This window comes from Macrobrachium nipponense, chromosome 38 (genome assembly GCF_015104395.2).
Source record: "Macrobrachium nipponense isolate FS-2020 chromosome 38, ASM1510439v2, whole genome shotgun sequence".
Classification (NCBI taxonomy): Eukaryota; Metazoa; Arthropoda; class Malacostraca; order Decapoda; family Palaemonidae; genus Macrobrachium; species Macrobrachium nipponense.
Window position 1 is genome coordinate 19,926,333 of NC_061098.1, and position 22,921 is coordinate 19,949,253.

A 22,921-nucleotide genomic window follows, 5' to 3' on the forward strand; every position below is an offset into this window, starting at 1 on the left:
GTAGCAATTGCTAATGTCGGGAGAATTAAAGTTTTCTTGTTAAAGTACCGTTGTTGGCTGTGCTGAGGAAAAGTTAATATTGTCTGCTAGGCTTATCTCTCTTATCTTTATGCTTAACCAGATACGTGGATATGGTGGATAAATTTTATCATGCCTTGTCTTGATTTAGCTGAAACTATAGAAGGCAATTTACTAAAAATACAGAGCAAGACCAGTTACGAACAGAATTGTCCAGTTTTCCACGTAACACAATTTTTTAAAAAATAATTTTATCGAAAAAATTTTATCAAGACTGACAATATAAAAACCAATGCATTTGCTTTAGGTTTTGGATGAAAACTGTTTATTTCACTATAAAATGTTTCAACTCTGTATCTAAAACAGGATAGAATCACACTCAAATGGTAATTTATTCATCTTTATTCAAAAAATATAGATATGTGAACAATTATACAATGAATGCAGTTTCCATTATACATTCAAAATTACAAACCTCTCCTTGATAAAAAAAATACCTCAGACGATAACTTTTAAATTACGCAAGTATCTATGTAATTGATATTCTTGAAATTGACGCGTTTTATATTTCGCAGAACCAGAATGGAAAATGGCCTTTGTTGAGAAGAATCATAATTTTCATCTGTATTTGGCCAGTGGATGTTAACTCAGAGAGAAGACGTGAAATCAAGTCGTTAGTTATGCAGGTCCTTCTTTGCACCATAGCTAGGGTGAGTAGCTTTCCATGTTATTTCGCCTTTACTTTGGACCTTTCTGAGTAAATATATAGTTACTTTGGACCTTTCTGAGTAAATATATAGTACTGCAGACCTATCTTAAATTGTTATAATAACCACAGATGTCAGCTTTAAGAAGACCCTCGTTTGTTGTATTAAACCAATTTTGTCACTCGAGCATCTTAAGAGGCACTTCAAACAAAAAGGGGTTTTTATATTTGCTGTACAGGAATGACTAGGAGTTCGGTGTATGGCCTTAAAATAAGGAAAAGAGAACTTTTTACAAAAGCCCGTGGTATGAGGAGGGATGATTACAAGTTTGTAATAATACTATATAGTAAAGTCATACATATACATGGCAGATTGTAGTTATAATTCTAAAATATTATGGGACCATAACTTTATATAGTGTCCCTCATTGCTCAATTCGTATTCAGAGTTTTAGAATTATGGCTGATATGTGTATTTAATGGTAAAAGGATGATGATAACCTAAGCATTGTTAATGAATGACCTTATAAATAATATACACACGCAACAAACTTACTCTCGAATAGTTTCGTAGCTTAAATAACGTTCGTTGCATTATTACGCAATTCATCAATTTACATCCTACTGGAATTTTCAAATATATATTCGTTAATGATTATTTCTGACAAATCAATGAATAATAATGCCACCGCAATTTAGGACTATGGTCAACCAGTACATAATACATTAAAATACTGATACCTTAACTATAACCATGTAAAATTGATCATTCTTTACCAAAGTGACAATCCGCAAGATTGTGAGCTGTTAACTGTCAAATTTACGTATACTACAAAAAAGTTGACAGTACAATTAAAATAATACTAATGTACAATAAAAACAGAAGGATTCGTTACTGAAAATCAGGACAGCGAAGAAAATGAACATTATTCCATTACGCCATTTGCCTAGGGAATCATGGCTCTTTTTATTTATTTACTCCACTTGATGTTTGCAAGGTAATTAATGGTGGCGGTCGGTGTTATGAAATGCTTTTTAATAAGTTTATATAACTTTCTCGTCTTGATGAACAGATTAGAAAGGTAAATTTAGACGAAGCTTTCTTGTCTTGATGAATAGATTAGAAATGAATCTAGAAGACGGGGCTCCACCAATTCGGCAGCGTCCACCTCCCTCAGTTCATCTAAGCCAAGGGAAGATGCCATCTTCCTTAGCGCTGCCTGGAATCAATTACGGAAATATCACATTAAAATGCTAATAAATATTGCTATTGTTAAAATGATAATAAAATGCTAATAAATAATGCTACTATTAAAGTGATGATAAAATGCTAATAAATATTGCTAATTTAAAAATGACAATAAAATGCTAATAATTATTGCTAATGTTAAAATGCAAAGCTAATAAATATTGCTAATGTTAAAATGACAAAAAACTAATAAATATTGCAAATGTTAAAATGACAAAAAGCTGATTAGCTAAAATGACAAAAAGCTAATTAATATTGCTATAATGTTAAAATGACAAAAAGCTAATAAATATTGCTAATGCTAAAATGACAAAAAGCTAATAAATATTGCTAATGTTAAAATGACAATAATAAAACATCTCATCTTGGTTACTTTGGTGACACTACGAAAACGTACCAGACAGGCTACGAGGACTGCGTCACTCTGATTTCTCTCGTGCTCGTCTTTGCAGAGTCGAACCAGACGCTCGGCTCCTCCGCTGGCAACGACGCAGCGTGCCACTGTCCGACTGACGCATAATCTGCAGATGAAACGCTATCAGTCATTTACCTTTATCCTCAACATCCTAAAAAATGTCCTGATTACAGCAGTTTTAACTGGATATCGACATTCATACGCAGCGCATGTAAGTGAATTGTAAGTGATGAATTGCTTTTACATGAAATGCCTATGACTCTCCTAGTCAGAATGAAAATAAGAAAAATCTAATGATCCAGATTACAAAAATGTAAATTTCTATATCCTGGCGGCTGCTCAGGAGCCTATAGAAGGTTTGGGAGATTGAAATAATTAAACCGAATTCCAGCCACATAATAGAATTTAGTAAAATGTTGCTTGTTTAGTCTTTTTGACTATCTCTGAACATTCAATACTATGCATATCCAGTTCCCTAAATTAGTCATTTCGAGGTTAACATGAGTCAGCAGTAGTATATTTGCAAAAAACGCTGCCTCATAACTAATTTGGAGTATTTTGTATTCCAGAGTCTTCTGTTTTGGATATAAACGAGTTCCTGGTGTCTCGGACAACCATCTTGCCAGACTAGCAGTTTAGTATTGATAGATATTTGAATCCCATAAGCAGTTAGACTGGGGCTAACACTTGCAAGCAAGGCCATATCAAAAACCACCAGAAAACTAGTGTTAATCTACCGGAAAGGAAAATCATGAAACCAGTTGTTATCATGTAGGGCTGAATATGGACAATTTAAAAACAAGAAGCTAATACAGACATTACATCCACCAAAAAAGCCCAACCTAGAAGATGGTGGGCATTCATCAAGAATGGACCACAGAGTAAGCAGGACATCACCAAGAAGGCCAGTAGGAGAATCCCTAACCACACGGGAAATAGATCTGGTCATCTGCTAGCAAGTCAAGTCACTGCATGAAACCTTATCAAGCATAGGCAACATATAAGCTTTCATCAAAACGCTGGACAACAGGATTTGCCAGCTGCCTTTCACAAACAAGTAGGCTTATAACCAAGGTTCAAATGTGAAACATTCATCATGCACCAGCAAAGAGGACCAATGTTTGAAATAGTCCACCAGCAAGCAATGCCACAGACCTGGGCATGAAACAAAGCTTTAAAAAAAAAACAACCACCAATAATTCTAACAGGACTACAAACCACTCCATCCATAAACAGGCAGATTATCAAGACGAGAATTAACCCTTCGTTTAAGACAATTAACTCTCTGCATCACCACCAAGCGGGCCACAAGACCGATGAATTTCATTAATCTGTAATCCACCTTAAAATATGGCCAGATCAACTTAATTCACAAAACTAAAGGGATACAGGAAAATTCCTTCACTAGCCACCACAGAGTAATGCCTCAGGACAAGGGCCCTACCAGCAATCATTGCTCTATAGCACAAGGCAACTGCCATTCAGCAGTCACAGCACAAATCATCTGGAATCCATCAGAAAGGAGGCAAACCAAATAACCTATCACACAATATTTTTTTAGTTTTCTATTAACACGAGAGGATAAGGTAAGAGAAATCCAAAGCTCACAAGCAGGCTGGGCCTATCAGCCTTCCTACAGGAAGTATGAGATAAGAAGAGATACTATCTATCAAAACTGCTACAACTGACCACCTGAAGACAAGGTATCTGTAACATCACCAAGCAGGATTTTAATGTACTGTATACGAAACAAGCTGCTCAACAGCTAGAAATGCCATAGAAAAGCTACATTACATCTACCAAGAGCAAGGTTGGAAAAATTTTCCAATCTTCAAACAAGTGATGCAAAATCGAAAACTAATCTACATGGCAGTGGGATCATAAAATAAACCATTAGCCTTCCGTTAGTGGTGGAAGGCCATCAGTTAATGGAACAAGGAAAAAGCATTATGAGCCATCTTATCCATCGGCAGGCAAAACAAGAGGATGAGGCATCTGCTAATTGGTAGCAAGCAGGGTGACATTTAGACATCTGGCAGTAAACAGGCACACGCAATAAGATGTATTGAGCAACAAATGAGAGACAGAATGAGGCGGTTACCTCCAAGAAATATCGTTCAGTTCCCAAACAAGCACAATAAAAGAATGATTAACTTGAAATCTGCTAGAAAGGCAAAAGAAATGGGAATGGGAAAAGGGTGCTGTTGGCCAATGAGTATGAAAATGCTTGAGGCAAGAAAGGACAAGACACCAAGCAGAAGCACCAACCTGCTAAGTGATTAAAATTGACAGCCAACTAGAAGTGACAGGCAAGAAGTAACTGGCAGAAATCAAGGTGGTGGTGTTGGCCAAAGAGCTGGAAAAGTTTACGGAAGATGTAGTGTCTACCAGCAAGCAGGAAATGGTACCATTGGTCACACTGTAAAGAGGGCAATAGTTTAGAAAGAAAACTAAGGTCAAGGAACCGTTAAAGATACCTATGCCAGAAATTGGCATTTCTAAGAGTCTTAAAGATTAATCTACAAGCAAGTAGGATGATATATTCATCACAGGACACATAAGACAAGACCAGGTATTCAACATCAAGCAAGAGGTAACTCCTCCTACAAGCAGAACCACACAGAAACGGATGTCTGTCTGCAAGCAAAGCAATATATACATCTGCTGACAAGGCAGGCAACAAAAAAGGATATGTATTATTCATCATAAATCACGACGCAGAGCCACGAAATAATAAAGTATATGCCATTTAACTGCAAACAACACCCAAGGATGAGTCGTCAGATATCCAGAAATACAAAGTGTATAGTACTAACCAACTAGTGAAGCCATGCACCAACAATCAGGACCAGAGGATTCACCCCTCCATCAAGAAAAGAGGGTAGCGGAGATATAGGACGATCCTTTCTTCTTCCTCCAAAGAGGAAGGTCACAAAAAAAGTAGCGATATAGGATGATCCTTATCTTGATTAAAAAAGGAAAGCCACAAAAAAGCAATTCCTCTTTGACCAAACAGGACAGCCACAAAAAACCATCTGCTATAAAGTAGGACCACTGGGGTGTAGGCATCCACCAGTAAGACATTTTAGGACGAAGCAAATGACAACCAATTCAACCAAGTTGTTATGACAGAGAACAAGACTTCCATCAACAAACAAGTTTACAGGCTTCCACTCTCGACGTTTTATGATTAAATATTTACGTAAATAAAACTTACATGTAAAAGGTATAAAATATTACATGTAAAAGGTACAAATACAGGTGATTTACAACTAACGATGTGTGATTAAATAACCTCCATTATTTTAACTGACTATAAAGCTACAACAAGTACATGTGCAGTCTTTGAGTGCGTTCTTATGACAACTACTGCATTGGAAATTAAACTGCAAAATTTCTTTATTCACCACTTGATAAATCATATAAAGATGAAAACTTTTCAAAGCTAGTAAATAAAAAAATTCTTAATTTATCTTTAATTACCAACATCATCAAGGCACCACAGTAATGTCAAGTCTTAAGCGGCTCTCACAAACATCCGTCGTCAGACTGTCAGTGTTAAAACACAATTTAAAATAATTTACATTTTAAATTAGGTCTATTTCTACAGTTTAAATCTAGAGATCAAATAATAGTTTAAATTTTAAATCTAGGTCCTATTCTTCAGTTTAAATCTGATCTCAAAATATAGTTTAATTATTTAGATTTTTAACTATAAAACAAGATCCATTAAAATTTCAGATGGCGGGACACTTTCTTTCGAACCACTTCCCTCGATGTGCTTTCCTTACTAAGTGCTGTGTTACAAATTGTATGGAAATACTGTGGAACTTGTGTTACAGTTTTGAAAAACTGATGTAAGAAAATGTTCGTTTTTAGTCTACTTTAGTCATCTATGAAGAGCTTAACGAAAAAAAATTATCCGAGAGCTTTTCGATAAGGCTGAAGAAATCACACTTAAATTATCCACTTCACACCTAACAAGAAAAATTTGCATGAAACGTTCTGAGTAGATCAGCTAACCTATTTCTCCAGACATTTTTCGTAAGCAGACGACTTGTACAGGTAAATTCTGTTCTTCATGTACTCGGCAAAGGGATTTTTGACTAAAAATCAACTACTAATTCATTGCTGCAAGGTCTCGCCGTCTTTAAAACTACTCCGCAACGGTACGCTGTTGCGTAACGGTAAACTGTAATTAGGATGCCCCGGCTGAACCTGCGATTTGAAGCCCCACTAGCGGTAAGCCCTATCCAAGCCATCAAATTTTACCGGTGCACTAACAAACACCCTTCACAGGCTAGTTGGGAACTGAATGGAGAAAGAAAAACAACGGACAAACGCCGTGTACTACCATATCCCTTCCATTCTGCAATCTCGAGACTGACCTGGACAGAGCAATGGCTGCTTTCTGTTGAACTCTCTCGGCCGTGGTCACTTCAGGCAAGCGGTGGCTCGGGGGTGGGCGGGTGTTGAGCAAATTAAGGAGGACGGCCACGCCCCCGTGGCCCACTACTTCCTCGGCGGCTTCTCGGCTTCCACACAGGTTGGCCAGGACAGTAGCTATCTGTTCGAGAGAAAGAGTGTCTTGAAAGTGGGGATAAAACTAGGTTTTTGACAACACAAAGGTCTCGCTCCCAGAAATTCTTGAATGCAAGCTCACTATCATGAATAGGAATTGCCCTTTTACACTATTTGACGAATATAGAGACATTACAAGAAAAAACTTATTCCAAACAGAAAATCATACCTACCTTAAAAAAAAAAAAGCCTGAAAAGGGCCCTAAAGAAATATATAAAAAAAACCACACACACAAAACACACAAATTGCCTTTTCAGCAGGTTATTCAAGATACGAAACTGAAAGTGGCCTTGCGCCTTCTTGCCTTCCAAGTAAAAATCAAACTCACTTTCCTCCGCCTTATAAAAGTTTTTTTTTTCTTAGATACCTTCTAACCCGCTTCATTGCTCCCTCGTATTGTGTACGGAATATTAATCAGGTTATTGGTTTTTCCATTTAACATGCATTGCAACAGACAGTTAGACATTATTTGAATGATTTTATATTTAAAATTATATGAGGATTTTTTGCTAACTGTGACAATTCAAGCATTTCTAAAAGAGTTTTTTTTCTACATTTTTCCGTCTCAAGTCTTTTTCCGTTTTATCAAATTCCCATGGAAAGTGAACAGAACTTACTGCTACGGTTAAAGAAACAACCGTTATGATAACTGTAAGATGGTAAAAAGTATACAGATAAACACATATACAGCAAAGTTTCCAAGAAAACAACAAGGCAATGTGAACCTAGAACAAATTGTACGTCAGGTGAGAGAGCATTTGAACCGTACCAAGACTATACAACAAAATACCGCCTGAAGTGAAGATAATACAAGAAAGCAAATTTAAAACTGAACTAAAGATTCTCCTATTCTGCACGAGCTACGATACTGACGAGAAAACACTAAAAGACAATTATGAAATATAAGAAGCTACGGGGTTAGTGCTTACTTGATCTTTGGTGAATATAGAGGCAGCAAGGCTGGTCTTGGCGGCGCGCAGAAGGGCACGGGCGGTTCCAGCAGACAACATGGCATCCACGCAGCCTCCGTCCAGGAAAGTTAAATTGGCCAGAGCCGCTGACGCCAGAAGGTAGATCTCGGGTGTCTTCGTGGACCCCGCCAAGTCTGTCACAAATTCAGGAAAGATGAATATATATTCAAAAGGACGAATATTATCGCTTAAAAATTTCACCTTGCGTATTGGGTTTATGAAGTTTATTCAATCTCGAATGGGTTATCAAATTAAAATTGCAACCTACTACAAGGGTGTGTGTGTGTGTGTGTGTGTGTTTAGGATGCTACGATATCAGTTTTGAAGCGTGAGTAAGGATAAATTTATTTTTGTGATTTTTGTCAAAATAGTCACTTTTTTTTTTTTTTTTTTTTGTCAAAGAAACGTGAAGCTGGGTGTAAATCTTAAGCTTAAAGTTGTGATTCCCTGGTCTCTTAATTGGAAAATGTGACGAAGTTTCTAAATCACATATTTATGTCAGTTCGCAAGTGTAACCTTAAACAAACTTGAAAAAAATGATACTTTTGAAAGCAAAACCTATTGATTTACCCGTGAGAGCAATAATTATAGATTCGACGTGTTCATAAAGGGCTGTGATCCTGTGATTATTTTCAACCCAGGGAGATGTAACTTGCGCCAGTACACCCGCAGCCTCACTCCTCTCATCTTCGGGACAGTCAGAATCGCACAAGATTTCTGCTACAACTTCAATGCCTCCAGCCTGTAAAGAGAACACCATTAAAATGATCAATTAAGCTCGTCGTCATATAACTGACAGTCAAGGAACTGATTAAATTACCTCATAAGAAAGATTACACCTTTTAATACCTTTAGGAGTTTAAATCTTAAGCTGATTTTACCAAAGAACAGCGTCTGTTAACCACAATCCTGTCGTGGTTAGCTCCAAGCGATCACTCTTACCCTATCTAATTCAACGATTCCTTCGACCACGCAGCAGACAGTTGCTAATGCTCGAAGGGCCTCGACTCGCACGCATCTCAGCCTTGGCTCGAGACACAGGCCCAGCAGGGCTCTAACGCCTCCGAGGACGGCTATGAGACGGCAGATGTGACCGCCGTCTATCCCCAAGGTCGTCATGAGAATGACGGCGGACATTGCTTCAGATTTTCCGAGGGGCTCCTCTATCGCCCGTATCACTACCTAAAAAGACAAAGGAATTGAAGAATGAGTTTCGTTGAATTCTGGATTTCTTTTAACATGCAACAAAATTCAGGCATTTTTTCCACTACGTTTTACCTGTTATCCATAGTTTACGAGACAAAACTACGCTTTCACATATAGAGTACAGCTTAACATTTAGAACTACTGTTCATGTTCATTTAATGGACCCATATTGAACAACCCCATTACAACGCCATATCAAAAATTACATATTTATTATAAAGGCAATAACTGCGTTAATTCAAATATAGCAGCCACTGACCAATGCAATAAAACAATGACGGTTCTAATATTTCCCTGTTGTGATTATAGCCTGGATTTTGCTCAAGAAATAATTACCTTTATTTCCCTACTGAGCATTAGGTCGACCAGTTTTGTGAATGCGTGCCCCAGCGCTGTGACCACCTGGACTACCTGCCGGGTTCTCTCGCCGTCAGAGTCTTCGTTGTCTTTGCTACTGTTCTTGTTTTTGTTGCTCTTGTTGTTGTTGTTGTTGTTCTGTCGTTGTTACAGACCTCCATCAGCCTCTGGCAAATCTGCTGGATCACTCTGCTCTGACGACCCAAAGATGACTGGAATGGATTTGAGAAATGATTAAGTTGATGTCTTATTTGTTAAGATATAGATATGAAATTATCATTGCTCAGAATAATTAACTGCTTGGGATAAATATGTTAAATTGGGTCTAATGTGAATGAAATTAATAACTTCTACTGCTACTACTATCAATAATAAAAATAATAACAACAACAACATGGTAAGATAACACAGAAGATATCCTGTTCTGAAGAGATAAACCTCAGGTATCCCACTTCGACAGTTCTCACAGATTCTAACAAGGAGATCAATCTCACACCCGAAGGCCGTTGGCTGCCCCTAATCACCTTTTGGAAGGAGTGGGCGCGCAAACTGCCGAGGTAATCTCATTAACAGAGTCGTCCAGAATGTGAATAATACGCCACCTTCCCCGATTACATTCACTCGGATTAATCGGGCGTGGATAACGAGATTTCCTCCACCATTAACCTCATCATAAGAGGTAAGAATCAAGGTTACTAACGGTTACTGAAAGAGAGGGACTGACTGACTTTACCTGTGGCTGGAGGTCGGGGTTGGCCGCCGTCCACTGGGTGGTGTAATCTCTCAGGAAGGTCTGGATGTGGCCCACCAGGGATTCTGATAAAACAGGAACCTGCGAGAGTTCCAGCCATTCCAGGCGCCTGGGAAACCAAAAGAGAAGTTGCGCAACTTTAGACAACCATGTTGGACATGTAAGCTTACAGAGCGTTGATAAAAAAAAAAATAATAAAAAAATCAGTTAAAGTTAAACGGAATATATTGTGAATCAATGGCGAACACCAGAATCTCACAAAGAGCAATATCTCAAAAAGTATTTGATTATAGGGTTTCATAATTGGAATAAAGAATTTCAGTAACACAGATTCTCTATTCATTGTCCTTCTAACAGATTCTAGTTAAGTTTCTTATGTGGTACACTGTTCAATGATTTTTGTAAAAACTACTATAAATAAATATTACTTTATGAGTCACACGACACACAAAAGCTTATGGAAAGCAAATAATTTTAGTTTTCCTGTTAATAATTTGACAATCTTTTCTTGAAAAATTTTCAGTTTCGGTTCAGCAAAAGATATATATATTATATATATATATATACTATATATATATATATATATATATATATATATGACTGGTAAAAGTGTTCTGTAACACAGAATTCCATCTAATAAAAGGAAGAGAGAGACCAGCAGTCTCTGAAATATAGTACTTTTCTCTCTACATTTTTGTGTTTTTATGGGCTCCTTTTATTAGATATATATATATATATATATATATATATATATATATATATATATAATAAAGGTTTTTACCACGAAGGAAAAATGAAAATCCTTCGTGGCAAAAACCTTTATTCATACATAGCATCAGTTTTATATACTTCGTGATCAAGTATTCATATATATATATATATATTATATATAATATATATATATATATATATATATATATATACATTATATATATATAATATATATATATATATAATTTTACTGAACAGCAAATTTACTTATACAGGGTATCAATAAAGTCCCAGTACCAATACAAGTATTTATTGCTCAGAATGGTACTGGGACTTTATGCACACCATGTATAACACGAAAGAAAGCAGGGAAAGAAAATAGTTTCGCATGCACCAGCCTGCTCATATAAACGAAGCAGAAACCCGGGACTCACTGGCAAAGACGAGCAAACTCCGTGGAGACGGTGTGCGCCCTCCGCTGGATGGCTCTGACAGCATGCCTTGTGGCTGAGTGGTTGGGCACGTCTATACACTCCCCCGGCAGCGACTTCGACTGGAGTGTGTTCATGCACTCTGCTTCATACAGGACGTGAAGCTCTTTGAGCCACTGCTGCAGGGAATCGTTTCTGTTGATGCGGGAAGAAATAAGAAATGCAACGGCTATGAAATGGGCTCTTTAGACCTTGAGACTTATTACGTAAATTGAAAGAGTGCGTGCGTCCTAAGGAGGGATTGATTTTATGATGTTGTCTGGAGGTTCTTTTAAGGTGGGGTAGGAAAGGTTTCGTTTCAGGCAGTCTATGATTTGAACAGATTGCAGATGAAATGAAGTACTTTACAACTGCAGTGTAAACTGCGCTTTTATTCTATGAGTAGGTTGTCAGTGATATGTCAACCGTAGTTGGTTTTGAGAGAGAGAGAGAGAGAGAGAGAGAGAGAGAGAGAGAGAGAGAGAGAGAGAGTCGTTTCTATTTTGTTTTGGGGAAAATGGAAGTTTTATATCTTATAGTGGCTTGTTCTTTCATTTTAAAGATTTTCGTTTGTTCACAGGCTGAAAACAAAAAAAAAGTTTAGATTTCATTACAAGTTTTATTTAAACTTTTGTATTTCAAAAAAATTCAGGTGGGATTATATGAAAGCATTTTTCCAACAGGACTACTGTGATTGGTTATGTTGGATTTTTTTCTTAAGTCTTTAGAAAATAAAGTTGTTTATACTTTTGCCCCTTCAGTGATTGCTCTCAAGTGGTCTAGGAAAGTCAGATTGTTTTGACGGGAGGGTTGTGGTAATCTGTTATTTGTCTTGACTTCTGTATTAACAGTGAGAGTCCCAAGTGAAACAACCATTAAATAAGAGGGTGGCTTTTGAGATAAGTGGTTTTAAACTAGAAGGTTTAAACGGTATAATACTTAGAGGTATGCAACTGTTAAATGTTTTTGGATGCACGATAATCTTACATAATTGCTTTTCCCAAAGTTAATAGGTCATGCCTACTAAGATAAATGATGATGAATGTGAATATATACAAACTCAGCTTTCAAACTTTAAATTATTCTTATTTTATTCATTCCCGGCATATCAAATTCTGAAGCATATCTTTAAACTTGGATTAAGGAATGCGTATCACATTTCAACAATTAGAAAATATGAAGCTATTTTTATACAGTCTCTCGTTGTAACTGATTTTCACATCAGTAACAAGTTCTCCATGAAATCCATATTGCTAAATGAAAGCTTAAAAAATAACTAAGGTAACTTTGGCCAAAGCTTTGAATGAATAGAAAGCATAAAAACAGCCTGTCTTCCCTCTTCATTGAAAGTGTTAGCCTAACGCATTCATTGAATGAAACTACTTATAACAGAACGCTGTCTTATATTATAACCACAGACCGGTTTTTATAAACAACCACCAACATTCTACTCTATTATAAGATATACAATACGTTTATCATTCATTGTGTATCATGATTCAACACTACATTCTTCCAAGAAACTGAGGCTACTCCGTCTTGCAGTATTTAGTTGCACCTTTTTGTAAGCTTGCACGCGGTGCTTTCCAACTTTACAGTGGTTACAGCTATTGCAGTCTTTCTAATAATCTCCAACTTCTTCTAGGGGTTAACGCTTCAGTGAACAGACTACGTACACTAGCACAAACAAGAGTAAAAATCTTAAAACATACAACTATCATAAAAGCAATTACATAACACTTACTCATTTTGAAGGTAATGAATATGAATGAAAAATTGTACAAATAAATTCACGTAAAAAGAAAGTATACTTATACAAAAATGTATAGATCGTCAAACAGAGAGGTAAGCATTATATAAACATACATAATTACTGGTCCAAAAGGAGGGAGGGATGGCGTACCCAGAGACAACTTTCATCCAAATATGTGAGTTATGCGGACCTTTCATTCGACATATTCGGACCCCATGACTGACGGCATCTGTCGAGATGTCTGTCCATCTTTATTTGCCTCTGTCAACTCGCTCGACAACCCTCAGCGTGTTCATATGATCACGTCTTCCAAGAGTACGTGAGTGTCAGGGTTTATTTCCATCTGTCAATAGAAGCGGATGTCACCCGTCCATGAGTCGAAGTGGATGTCCGCGATTGTTAAAACTCGTTTCTCTGAGGTCTCTTGTCCTCTCAGTGACAAGACAAACCAGCCTGCATCTGGTTCTAACAGACTACAATAAGAAGAAGTCTGAGACTGAACAGACCCGAAGGAAGAAAAGCAAATGGCAGCTAAATGGCAAAGAAGCAACGGAAAAAGGTACCACATTTTCAACTGTTTACTTGTCCCCGCTTTTAATTGTTTAAATCTAATCAAAATAGAGTATAATCCCATGGCCTCAACTTGTGTGTCCTTGTTCCAAGTCTCTAAAATTCTAGAGACACAAGCGGACCACCTTACCTGGGGTTATTGTAAGGGGATGAACTACAGACAGATTCCCATGTAACAATATCTACTGTAGTGTGTGTTGCTGGTACTATAACCCAGCTGTTAATAACCACTCCCGTAAACTAATCTCGATAAATCCAAATATCTATCTTTTGCCTTAAAATTGAGACACACATTCGTCGATTTTAAGAATTTGACAGTTACCAGGAGTGTATGAATTTGACCGCTAGGGTTCAAGTATCCCAGAAGGAATACGTAAATTCAAGAAGTTAAAAAAGCTGAAAACATTTGGATATAACAGTTCGCTTGTTTGCACACAGGAATTTACGAACAGAATTCTTGTGCTGAACTTGATAATATTAATTCGGTATTCGAAGAAGCAAGAGGATAACATTCAAACTAACATTCCTAAATCAAATATTCACATTTTTATTCATATAACACTTGTCATATAATGTTATTGTATTTTATTAAATAATGACAAAAATAAACACCTATAGAACAAACATTTTGATAAAAAACAGTCATAAACAACCTAAGCTCTAAAATAATCAAAATTTATCAACCAAAAGAATTAATTAAAAGCCTCTCAAACAAAAAAAGACTTAGTATTAAAATACAAAGGTACAAGAACTGGGATTACGTTTACGTAACTTACTCTGCAAGATATGACGATGCTAATAAGTAACAGGTGTCTACAGTCCACTAAAGGAAAAGCTTACGAGTTCATCTATTCTTTTACTTTTTTTTTTTAAGTGACAGAGAATCTTATCTGATGCATATCTTATGAATGGTTTCACCAAAGCGCCGTGAGGATTACCTCGCCGAGGCCACCAAGGTTTCAAGGTATACATTTTGAAGGAGCGGTGGATACCACTCGCGTTAGGGAGTTCTCTCTCTCTCTCTCTCTCTCTCTCTCTCTCTCTCTCTCTCTCTGTGTGTGTGGAGCTGCGACCTACAGCACTCGTCTCACAACTGATTAACTAACGGGTCGTCCATTTATGAGCTAGACCATGGTAGACGCGCTACTACGACTAGAGGTACGAAGCCAGAGAGAGAGAGAGAGAGAGAGAGAGAGAGAGAGAGAGAGGCAACGACTGACCTTATGAAACACTTTCACAACCCCTAAGACTGTCAGTGTAATAGTTCCCTCGGCTATGGCTATAATCAAGACAAAACGAATTCATTCATCAAAGCAACAGACGATGTGACTTTGATCTACTGGGAAAAGTGGGCTTAGGAAAGGGATGAAATCTCTTTTAAGACCTCTCTACCTTCACTTCTCTTTCGTACATATTTCTTTTTTTACTTTTTTTTTTTTATTTTGTCAAACCTTTTTTTTTCAAACAAAGTTCATGACTATGATAACTATATCCCAAGTTTATTGTTAAAGAACAAACGCCTAACTTTCCGAATTTATGAAATTTACTTATTGTGCAAATAAAGAGTTGTTCGCAAGCAAGGAGCCCCGGATTATTATAAAAAAAAAATAGTTTTAACAATCTAGAATGAGACCCTTAAGTTAATACTTGTAGAAGTTACACACACACACACACACACACACACAGAGGGAGAGAGAGAGAGAGAGAATATTTAACAGTAGCCCGTGCTTTAAAAACCGTTGGGTTTGCAAGCAGAGCTAAAAAAAAAGAAAATCTTTAAATCTCAAACCACGAGACAGGTTGTAAACCACGCTGTGGAGTCAGTTTTGTCGTGCGATAAAAACTGTCGGTAGAACGTACGTGCTCCTGAGCTAATGAATACCACCAACACACCTACGCTTTCATGCACACCTAAATCAAAGATCCCTATCACAGCCTGATGCTGCTGCTGCTTCTACCAGGAAATAATGAATGGGATGCTTACACCACCAGGGACCCACGTGGAAATCGGAGGACAAGACTGTGTCACTTTTGCTGGGTATTCGTTTAGGGTTTATGCCACTCTCTTTCGAAGACTTTCATTTACAGCCCGTCTGCTTGTCCCATTAACTTAATTTAACTCGGCATGCTGCTGGAACTGCCGATGGAATCCAGACTTTTCGTCTACCTCAGCCCATTCACCTCTGAAGCCTTTTTGTCTACAGGTAACTGCACTATAATATAATGTTGCGTCCTTTTCTATAGGTAACTGCACTACTCTTGATATAATATTGTGTTTTTCTTATAGGTAACTGCACTACTCTTAATATAATATTGTGTTTTTCTATAGGTAACTGCACTACTACAATATTGCGTCTTTTTCTATTTCTATAGGTAACTGCACTACTCTTAATAAAATAAGTTTTTTTTATAGGTAACTGCACTACTCTGATATAATATTGCGTCTTTTTCTATAGGTAACTGCATTATCTAATATATTATCAGTCTGCCCTTAATTTTTGTTGCGTTCTTACATCTGTCTTTGGTTGCTATTACCAACGCTTTCTTTCTATTTATCGAAGTCTTTGCATATCAATACTGCAACATCTCAGCAGCTAATCTGTGGTGCGTTCTACTGGTCATTTCGCCATCTATTGTTTCGCTCATTCCTTCAATATAGCGCTCCTATCTCTTACTGCCTTGGTACTGTAGTGCAAGTCCTCTCTATCACACGTCCCTGAAGTTTACCCTTCATTACTCACTAAGGATGTCCTTTTGTCATTTCTTTCCTGTAACTCCATTCATGTTCCCTTTCTTCCATCTGGCTTTCCACCTGCTCCTAGCAAACTGTTCCAAAGTGCAATTGAGAGGTTTTCCTGTTACACCTTTCAAACCTTTCGGCGCTGAATGACCTCATAGGTCCCAGCGCTTGGCCTTTAGCATAAATTCTATCTCATATTCTCTGTCGTTTCTGTCATCTTATTTCTAACAATTCCAGTCGCCTGTTCAAACAACCTTCTGGCAGCTCTGGAGTAAAGCGACTTCTTATATTGTTAGGAGAGGGTGGATAGCAAGATGGAAGAAAGATAATATGAATATAGGTACAGTAAAAGGAATGAAAAGGGTTGCAGCTAGGGGCTGGAGGGAAGCTGCATAAAACCTTTAGTAATGCCTACAGTGCATCCAGTGAGGTGCACTGGCGGCACTAGCCCTGCCCCTACAAGATTAATCAACATACTGAATTTCGCAGAGACTGTGTTTTTCAGCAAAAAGCTACAGGTCGAAGCAATCTCAACCAACAATGACATGAGCATCTATCCAAGATATGGTAGTTAAAACTAACGAGGCCATTTGATTTAAGCGGAACTAACCAATCTTCACTCGAGATGCCGACTAAGGTAGCGGCAGGAGTCTAATCTTATAAAAGACGATGTCAGTATCATCAAGGGAATGAATATCAACTTTTGGAAATAATGAGATCTGTGTTGAGTTCAAAGTCCAAAGATTCCTGAGGGGTCTTCCATAGGTAGTGACCCCGAGGGTTTTAACCCGGTATGTATCCACCTTTGCGACGTTTAGTAGACGACCGTCGTTCCTCGTTGGACGAATGGTTTACGTGCTCGCCTACCGATTCCGTAGTCTCGAGTTCGATTCCACGCTCTGCCAACGTGGAGTCAGAGGAATTTGTTTCTGGTGATTGGAAATTAATTTCTCGATATAATGTGGTTCGGATCCCACACTAAGGTGTAGGTCCCGTTGCTAGGTAACCAATTGGTTCCTGGCCACGTAAAAAAAAATTATTCCTTCGGGCCAGCCCTAAGAGAACTGTTAATCAGCTCAGTGGTCTGGTTAAACTAAGATATACTCCAGTACACGCCCGTTGGGGATGACCGTAAAAACAACAAAAGACTGTAAATATCGTAGATAATAACCCCCAAAAATATTAGTCCTACATAACGACCCCCGACGACCACCGAAAACCCCTTGGGGGTCACTATCTAGGAAAGAACCATTCCTGGATTAGCCTTTATAAAAAAACCAATCAATTAAATATTTATAATTCATATGCGATCTTACAATAAACGCCTTTGAAAATGAAGAGTAGAGAGATACCCCGCAATGACTAAGTAATACATTATTCATTTTGCTTTTGCAGTTTCAATCGTTTTGATTTAGATTTTTTTATTTATATTGATTTTTGGCATTATGCCAAACACTGGGGAAACAAAGGCCATTCATCGCTGAAACGGAAATTGACAGTAAAAGGTTTGAAAGGTGTTACAAGAGGAAAACCTCGCAGTTGCACTATAAAACCATTGTTAGGAGAGGGTGGACAGTAAGATGGAAGAAAGAGAATATGAACGGAAGTACAGTAAAAGGAATGAAAGTAGTTGCAGCTAGGGGCCGAAGGCACGCTGCCAAGAACCTTGAGTAATGCCTACATTGCACTGAATGAGGTGCACTGACAGCACTATTCCCCTACGGGAATAGTCTTGTGCGACGAAAAAAATATAAACAAGACCTACAGATACTGTTAATTTCCTAAAGAGCTCCAAAACAAGCGTTTAAACTATTTTCTTTGCATAATCATCGGGACAGATTTGTCTCTATCACAGAGAGAGAGAGAGAGAGAGAGAGAGAGAAGAGAGAGAGAGAGAGAGAGAGAGAGAGAGAGAGAGAGAGAGAGGTGGGGGGATCTTTGATCTGAAACCACTTTTTTTAACCATAGTAGTTTGACGGCCGTTAGTAAAATTCATTATATCCAGTCATATCTCTCTCTCTCTCTCTCTCTCTCTCTCTCTCTCTCTCTCTCTCTCTCTCTCTCTCTCTCTTGTCAAATGTTGTTTATTTCAAGAAAATGCAGAGGCGGAACAATTTTCTCTCCGAGACATCTTGAGTAGTTCTTGTTCGGGACAACAAGCACCATTGTTTATCCATAAATGGTTCTGTCCACATTTAGCCTCGACGTCATATTTGGTATTTGGGAGGCTTCTCCTGTTGATACATTTGGGCACTCCCTTCCTCTCAAGTCACCGACGGTAATGAATATAGTTGTCTTTCTCGATAAACTTCAGATCCAAGACCAAACTATCTAAATAAATAATGTAATAAGAGGATGGACTTGGGTCATAATATTTGCTACAAATAAAACTGCGACTGTATACGTCGTACGTAGTAATTTGCAATGATAAATGAAGTGAATTGAATATAGAATTTAAGTCAAAGGCCAAGCACTGGGACCTATGAATTCATTTAGTGAGGTAGCTGAAATTGACAGTAAAAAGTTTGAAAGGTGTAACAGGAGGAAAGCATCGCAGCTTCACTATGAATCTATTATTAGGAGAGGGTGGAAAGTAAGGTGGAAGAAAGAGAATATGGAAGGTGGTGCAGTAAAAGGAACGAAAATGGTTGCAGCTAGGGGTCGAAGGCACGTTGCAAAGAATCTTATGTAATGACTACAGTGTACCGCACGGTGCAATGACGGCACTAGCCCCCTACGGGATACAATGATAAAAAGAATATATCTACTTTTAAATACAAGGACGAGGGGACCCACAATCTGTCTAGCCCAGGCTCGAAGAATATAAAAACTAGAGAGAAAAATTATGATGATCAACTTCGAAAGAGGAGACAGATCAGTTTCTTTGTAGTTGCAAGAGGTTGAGGAAGAGAATTCCAGAGCTTAGCAGTGGCGAGAAAGAACGCCCCTGAGAGAGAGAGAGAGAGAGAGAGAGAGAGAGAGAGAGAGAGAGAGAGACTATGGCGGGTGTGTGTGAAAGAGGTAATTTAAAGGACGTTACAAGGCCGACTGAAAAGTAGTTTCTCTCTCTCTCTCTCTCTCTCTCTCTCTCTCTCTCTCTCTCTCTCTCTCTGAGAAGCGGCCAGAACAATATCTGAAGATTAGAGAGATAGGCCACTGCACCCTGAAGAGAGAGAGAGAGAGAGAGAGAGAGAGAGAGAGAGAGAGAGAGAGAGAGATTTCTACAGAAAACTTACCTTTAAATGCATATAGAGGAAAGAAACTATGATACATCAATACACAATGTCTCCTTCCCAAGGACAAAACAGGCTGGACATATCAAATTATATCCAAAGACGCAGCGTCGTGCTTTTCAAAAGCACCTTATAACCAAGCGCTCGTCTCTCGTTTAATGGCTGCAAAAGTGTCTCCAAACACCAACAACGTTAACGAATTCTCGGTAATGTTTGCAACATCGAATCAAGGATAGAATTATCCTGATTAGGAAAAGAAAAGAAAAAGAAGGAGAGGAGAAGAGAAAAAATATGACGGTAATAATTTTCACTCTTAGTGAGACAGACCATGACGTATGTCCCCTGCGAGAAGGACATACGTGCCTTCGGCGTAAAAATTAAAATTCGCATTTTTATCTCTTATAAACACCATAATGTCGAAAGATATGATACTGGCGGACTCGACAAAACAGAAATATATTAAAAAGATAAACAAAAAAGATGTGTAGTTAGAGAGAGTAGGATTGCTGGAATAGGCATCAGTAGACAAGTGCAGTCTTAAATGGATATAATTTTGCACATTATTAATAAAAAATATATATATATATATATATATATAATATATATATATATATATATATATATATTATATATATAATATAATATATAACATATATATACATATGCATAAACATATATATATATATATAATATATATATATATATATATATATATATATATATATATATATATATATATATATAAAATTCTGAATCACTCGAAACTATCGCAGCCCAATGAAAATAAGACGTAATTGAGACACCATAACAAGGGGTGACATTGTCCCTATCTCTAACCATACTTATCAAGTATTTCACGGTTCATCATGCCAAGTTTAAGGTTATAATTTGCAAAACAAATTCAAGAACCTGCCAAAAAAAAAAAAAACACGCAGACAACTTCCATAAAGAATCCTGTAAAAGCTTTGTTTTTGTCAAAAGAAATAATAACCAATAACTGTTACAACGATTAATCGTTGGCTACAATAAACCACTTAAAAATAATCGGTGTCCATTGGACTGAACGGCAAAGCTCCATGCCCTCTGAATGGGACCTTGCCTAAACAGACATAATTAAATACTCTTCCAGCCCTTATGACAGGACCTTGCTTACCAAGACATGATTCAAAATTCTTCCAGCCCTTATAAAAAGACCTTACTTATGAGGACATCATTAACTACTCCAGCCTTTATAACATGACCTAGTTTATACAGACAAGATTCTCTTCTAGCCCTTATAACATGACCTTGCTTATACAGACACGAATCTCTTTCAGCCCTTATAACAAGACTTTGCTTATACAGACATGATTCTCTTCCAGCCCATATAACAAGACTGCTTCATACAGACATGATTCTCTTCCAGCCCTTCTAACAAGACCTTGCTTATACAAACATGATTCTCTTCCAGCCCTTGTCACAAGACTTTGCTTATACAGACACGATTCTCTTCCAGCCCTTATGACAAGACCTTGCTTATACAGACATGATTGTCTTCCAGCCCTTATACATGACCTTGCTTATATAGACAAGATTAACTACTCTTCCAGCCCTTATAACAAGACTTTGCTTATACAGACATGATTTTCTCCCAGCCCTTACATCTAACCTTGCTTATAAAGACGTGACTCAAAATTCTTACAGACCTTATAACAAGACATTGCTTATACAGACATGATTCTCTTCCAGCCCTTATAATATGACCTTGCTTATAAAGACATGACTGAATACTCTTCCAGCCAATTCTTTCTGCAGAGATCTCTCCAGTAGAGATTGGAAACTTCACGAACACTTGCCTTCTTTGTCCTTAGTCAGTTAGACCTTTCATACACATTCATACTTAGAGGTTACGATATTCGCTTCACTTAGGACCGGAAATCTCATTGCAAATTCCGGTAAATGATATTGTGCTTCCCAAACGGAGAATTGTGTATCTGGTGGTTATTCGCTAGCAGTGGGCCGCAATATGGGTAAGAGTTGAGTTGAGTTGACTTTAAAATTCAGGCCAAAGGCCAAGCACTGGGACCTATGAGGCCATCCAGCGCTGAAATGGAAACTGACAGTAGAAAGGTTTGAAAGGTGTAGCAGGAGGAAAACCTCAAAGCAGTTTCACTATGAATCAATCGCTATGAGAGGGTGGAAAGTAAGATGAAGAAAGAATAAGAAAGGAGGTACAGTAAATGGAAGTAATATGGTAAGAGGGGCCGGGCGTGCGGGCTAGCAATCTCATTCGTAAAGATTGATGGGAACCGTTAGCCCTGACACCTCGGGCTAGCCCTTCTCAGGGTTGTTCATTTTTTCATCATAAGACTTTTTGTGTTACGGTGAAACAATGAAAAATGTTTTCATTTAATGTCTGTGTAAATAGTAAAAATTAGACTTTATTTCATATCCCCCTAAATGGCATTTATCAACGAAATAAGGCCATTGTTTAAAATTTCATTTTAGCAAATTATCCCAAGGTAGATATTCTGAAAGGTTCTAATTAGTTAATAGAGCAAACTCGGGAAGGATTCCGTTAATTTAAAATTTTACTACATTGCTAACAATCAGGCTAACAAATTAAAATTACCTTTAGAGGGTTTGTTTGGCGAATTCCAAAGAACCGGTATTGGCCTGTTGGTAACTGTACTCCTTCGTAAGGAGAGAGAGAGAGAGGAGAGAAAAAAAAGTCCTTAAGTAGAGGCAATACCCCAACCGTGTCTCATAAGAATGCGGTCATGACACTCTTACTCATTCCCACGAGCAATGTTGCAAAAATGAACAACGGTTTTTTATAAATAAGTCAAAATCATAACTAACTGATATCAAGTGCATATTAGCATGGTGAATTACCTATTGAGAAAATGCTAGAAAATGAGAAATTGCGAAAATGTCAACGAAAACGGAAGAAAACGAAGGAAAAGAAGACCTCCCTTATTAAAAAAAAAGTTGAAGGGAAAACGGGAATTTCAGATATTCAGAAAAAGCACGAAGACTACGTCAATACTAATTCTCAGTTTAAAACAACTTTAATCAAATTGCAATTTTCTTTCTGAAATTACGTACATTATAATCAGAAAGTCTTACGATGAAACATGGCATGAGTCAGTAAACCATTAACTAACTTTAGATATTCACTCTTGATGAGAGAGAGAGAGAGAGAGGGAG

At 37.6% G+C, this 22,921-nt stretch overlaps 1 protein-coding gene across 1 annotated transcript in view; it reads right to left on the reverse strand.

The window, feature by feature from the left end:
- Nucleotides 1-404: 404 nt before the first annotated feature.
- Nucleotides 405-22,921, reverse strand: part of LOC135209698 (protein inscuteable homolog) — a 481,335-nt gene continuing 458,818 nt past the window's right edge. The window contains exons 4-13 of the mRNA XM_064242458.1: nucleotides 11,401-11,592; nucleotides 10,238-10,364; nucleotides 9,660-9,716; nucleotides 9,484-9,606; nucleotides 8,884-9,123; nucleotides 8,512-8,683; nucleotides 7,900-8,075; nucleotides 6,777-6,955; nucleotides 2,371-2,494; nucleotides 405-1,944 (exon numbers count right to left, since the gene is read on the reverse strand). Coding sequence (XP_064098528.1) covers nucleotides 1,813-1,944; nucleotides 2,371-2,494; nucleotides 6,777-6,955; nucleotides 7,900-8,075; nucleotides 8,512-8,683; nucleotides 8,884-9,123; nucleotides 9,484-9,606; nucleotides 9,660-9,716; nucleotides 10,238-10,364; nucleotides 11,401-11,592 — 1,522 coding nt within the window. The 3' untranslated portion in view covers nucleotides 405-1,812. The remainder of the gene's footprint in view (nucleotides 1,945-2,370; nucleotides 2,495-6,776; nucleotides 6,956-7,899; nucleotides 8,076-8,511; nucleotides 8,684-8,883; nucleotides 9,124-9,483; nucleotides 9,607-9,659; nucleotides 9,717-10,237; nucleotides 10,365-11,400; nucleotides 11,593-22,921) is intronic.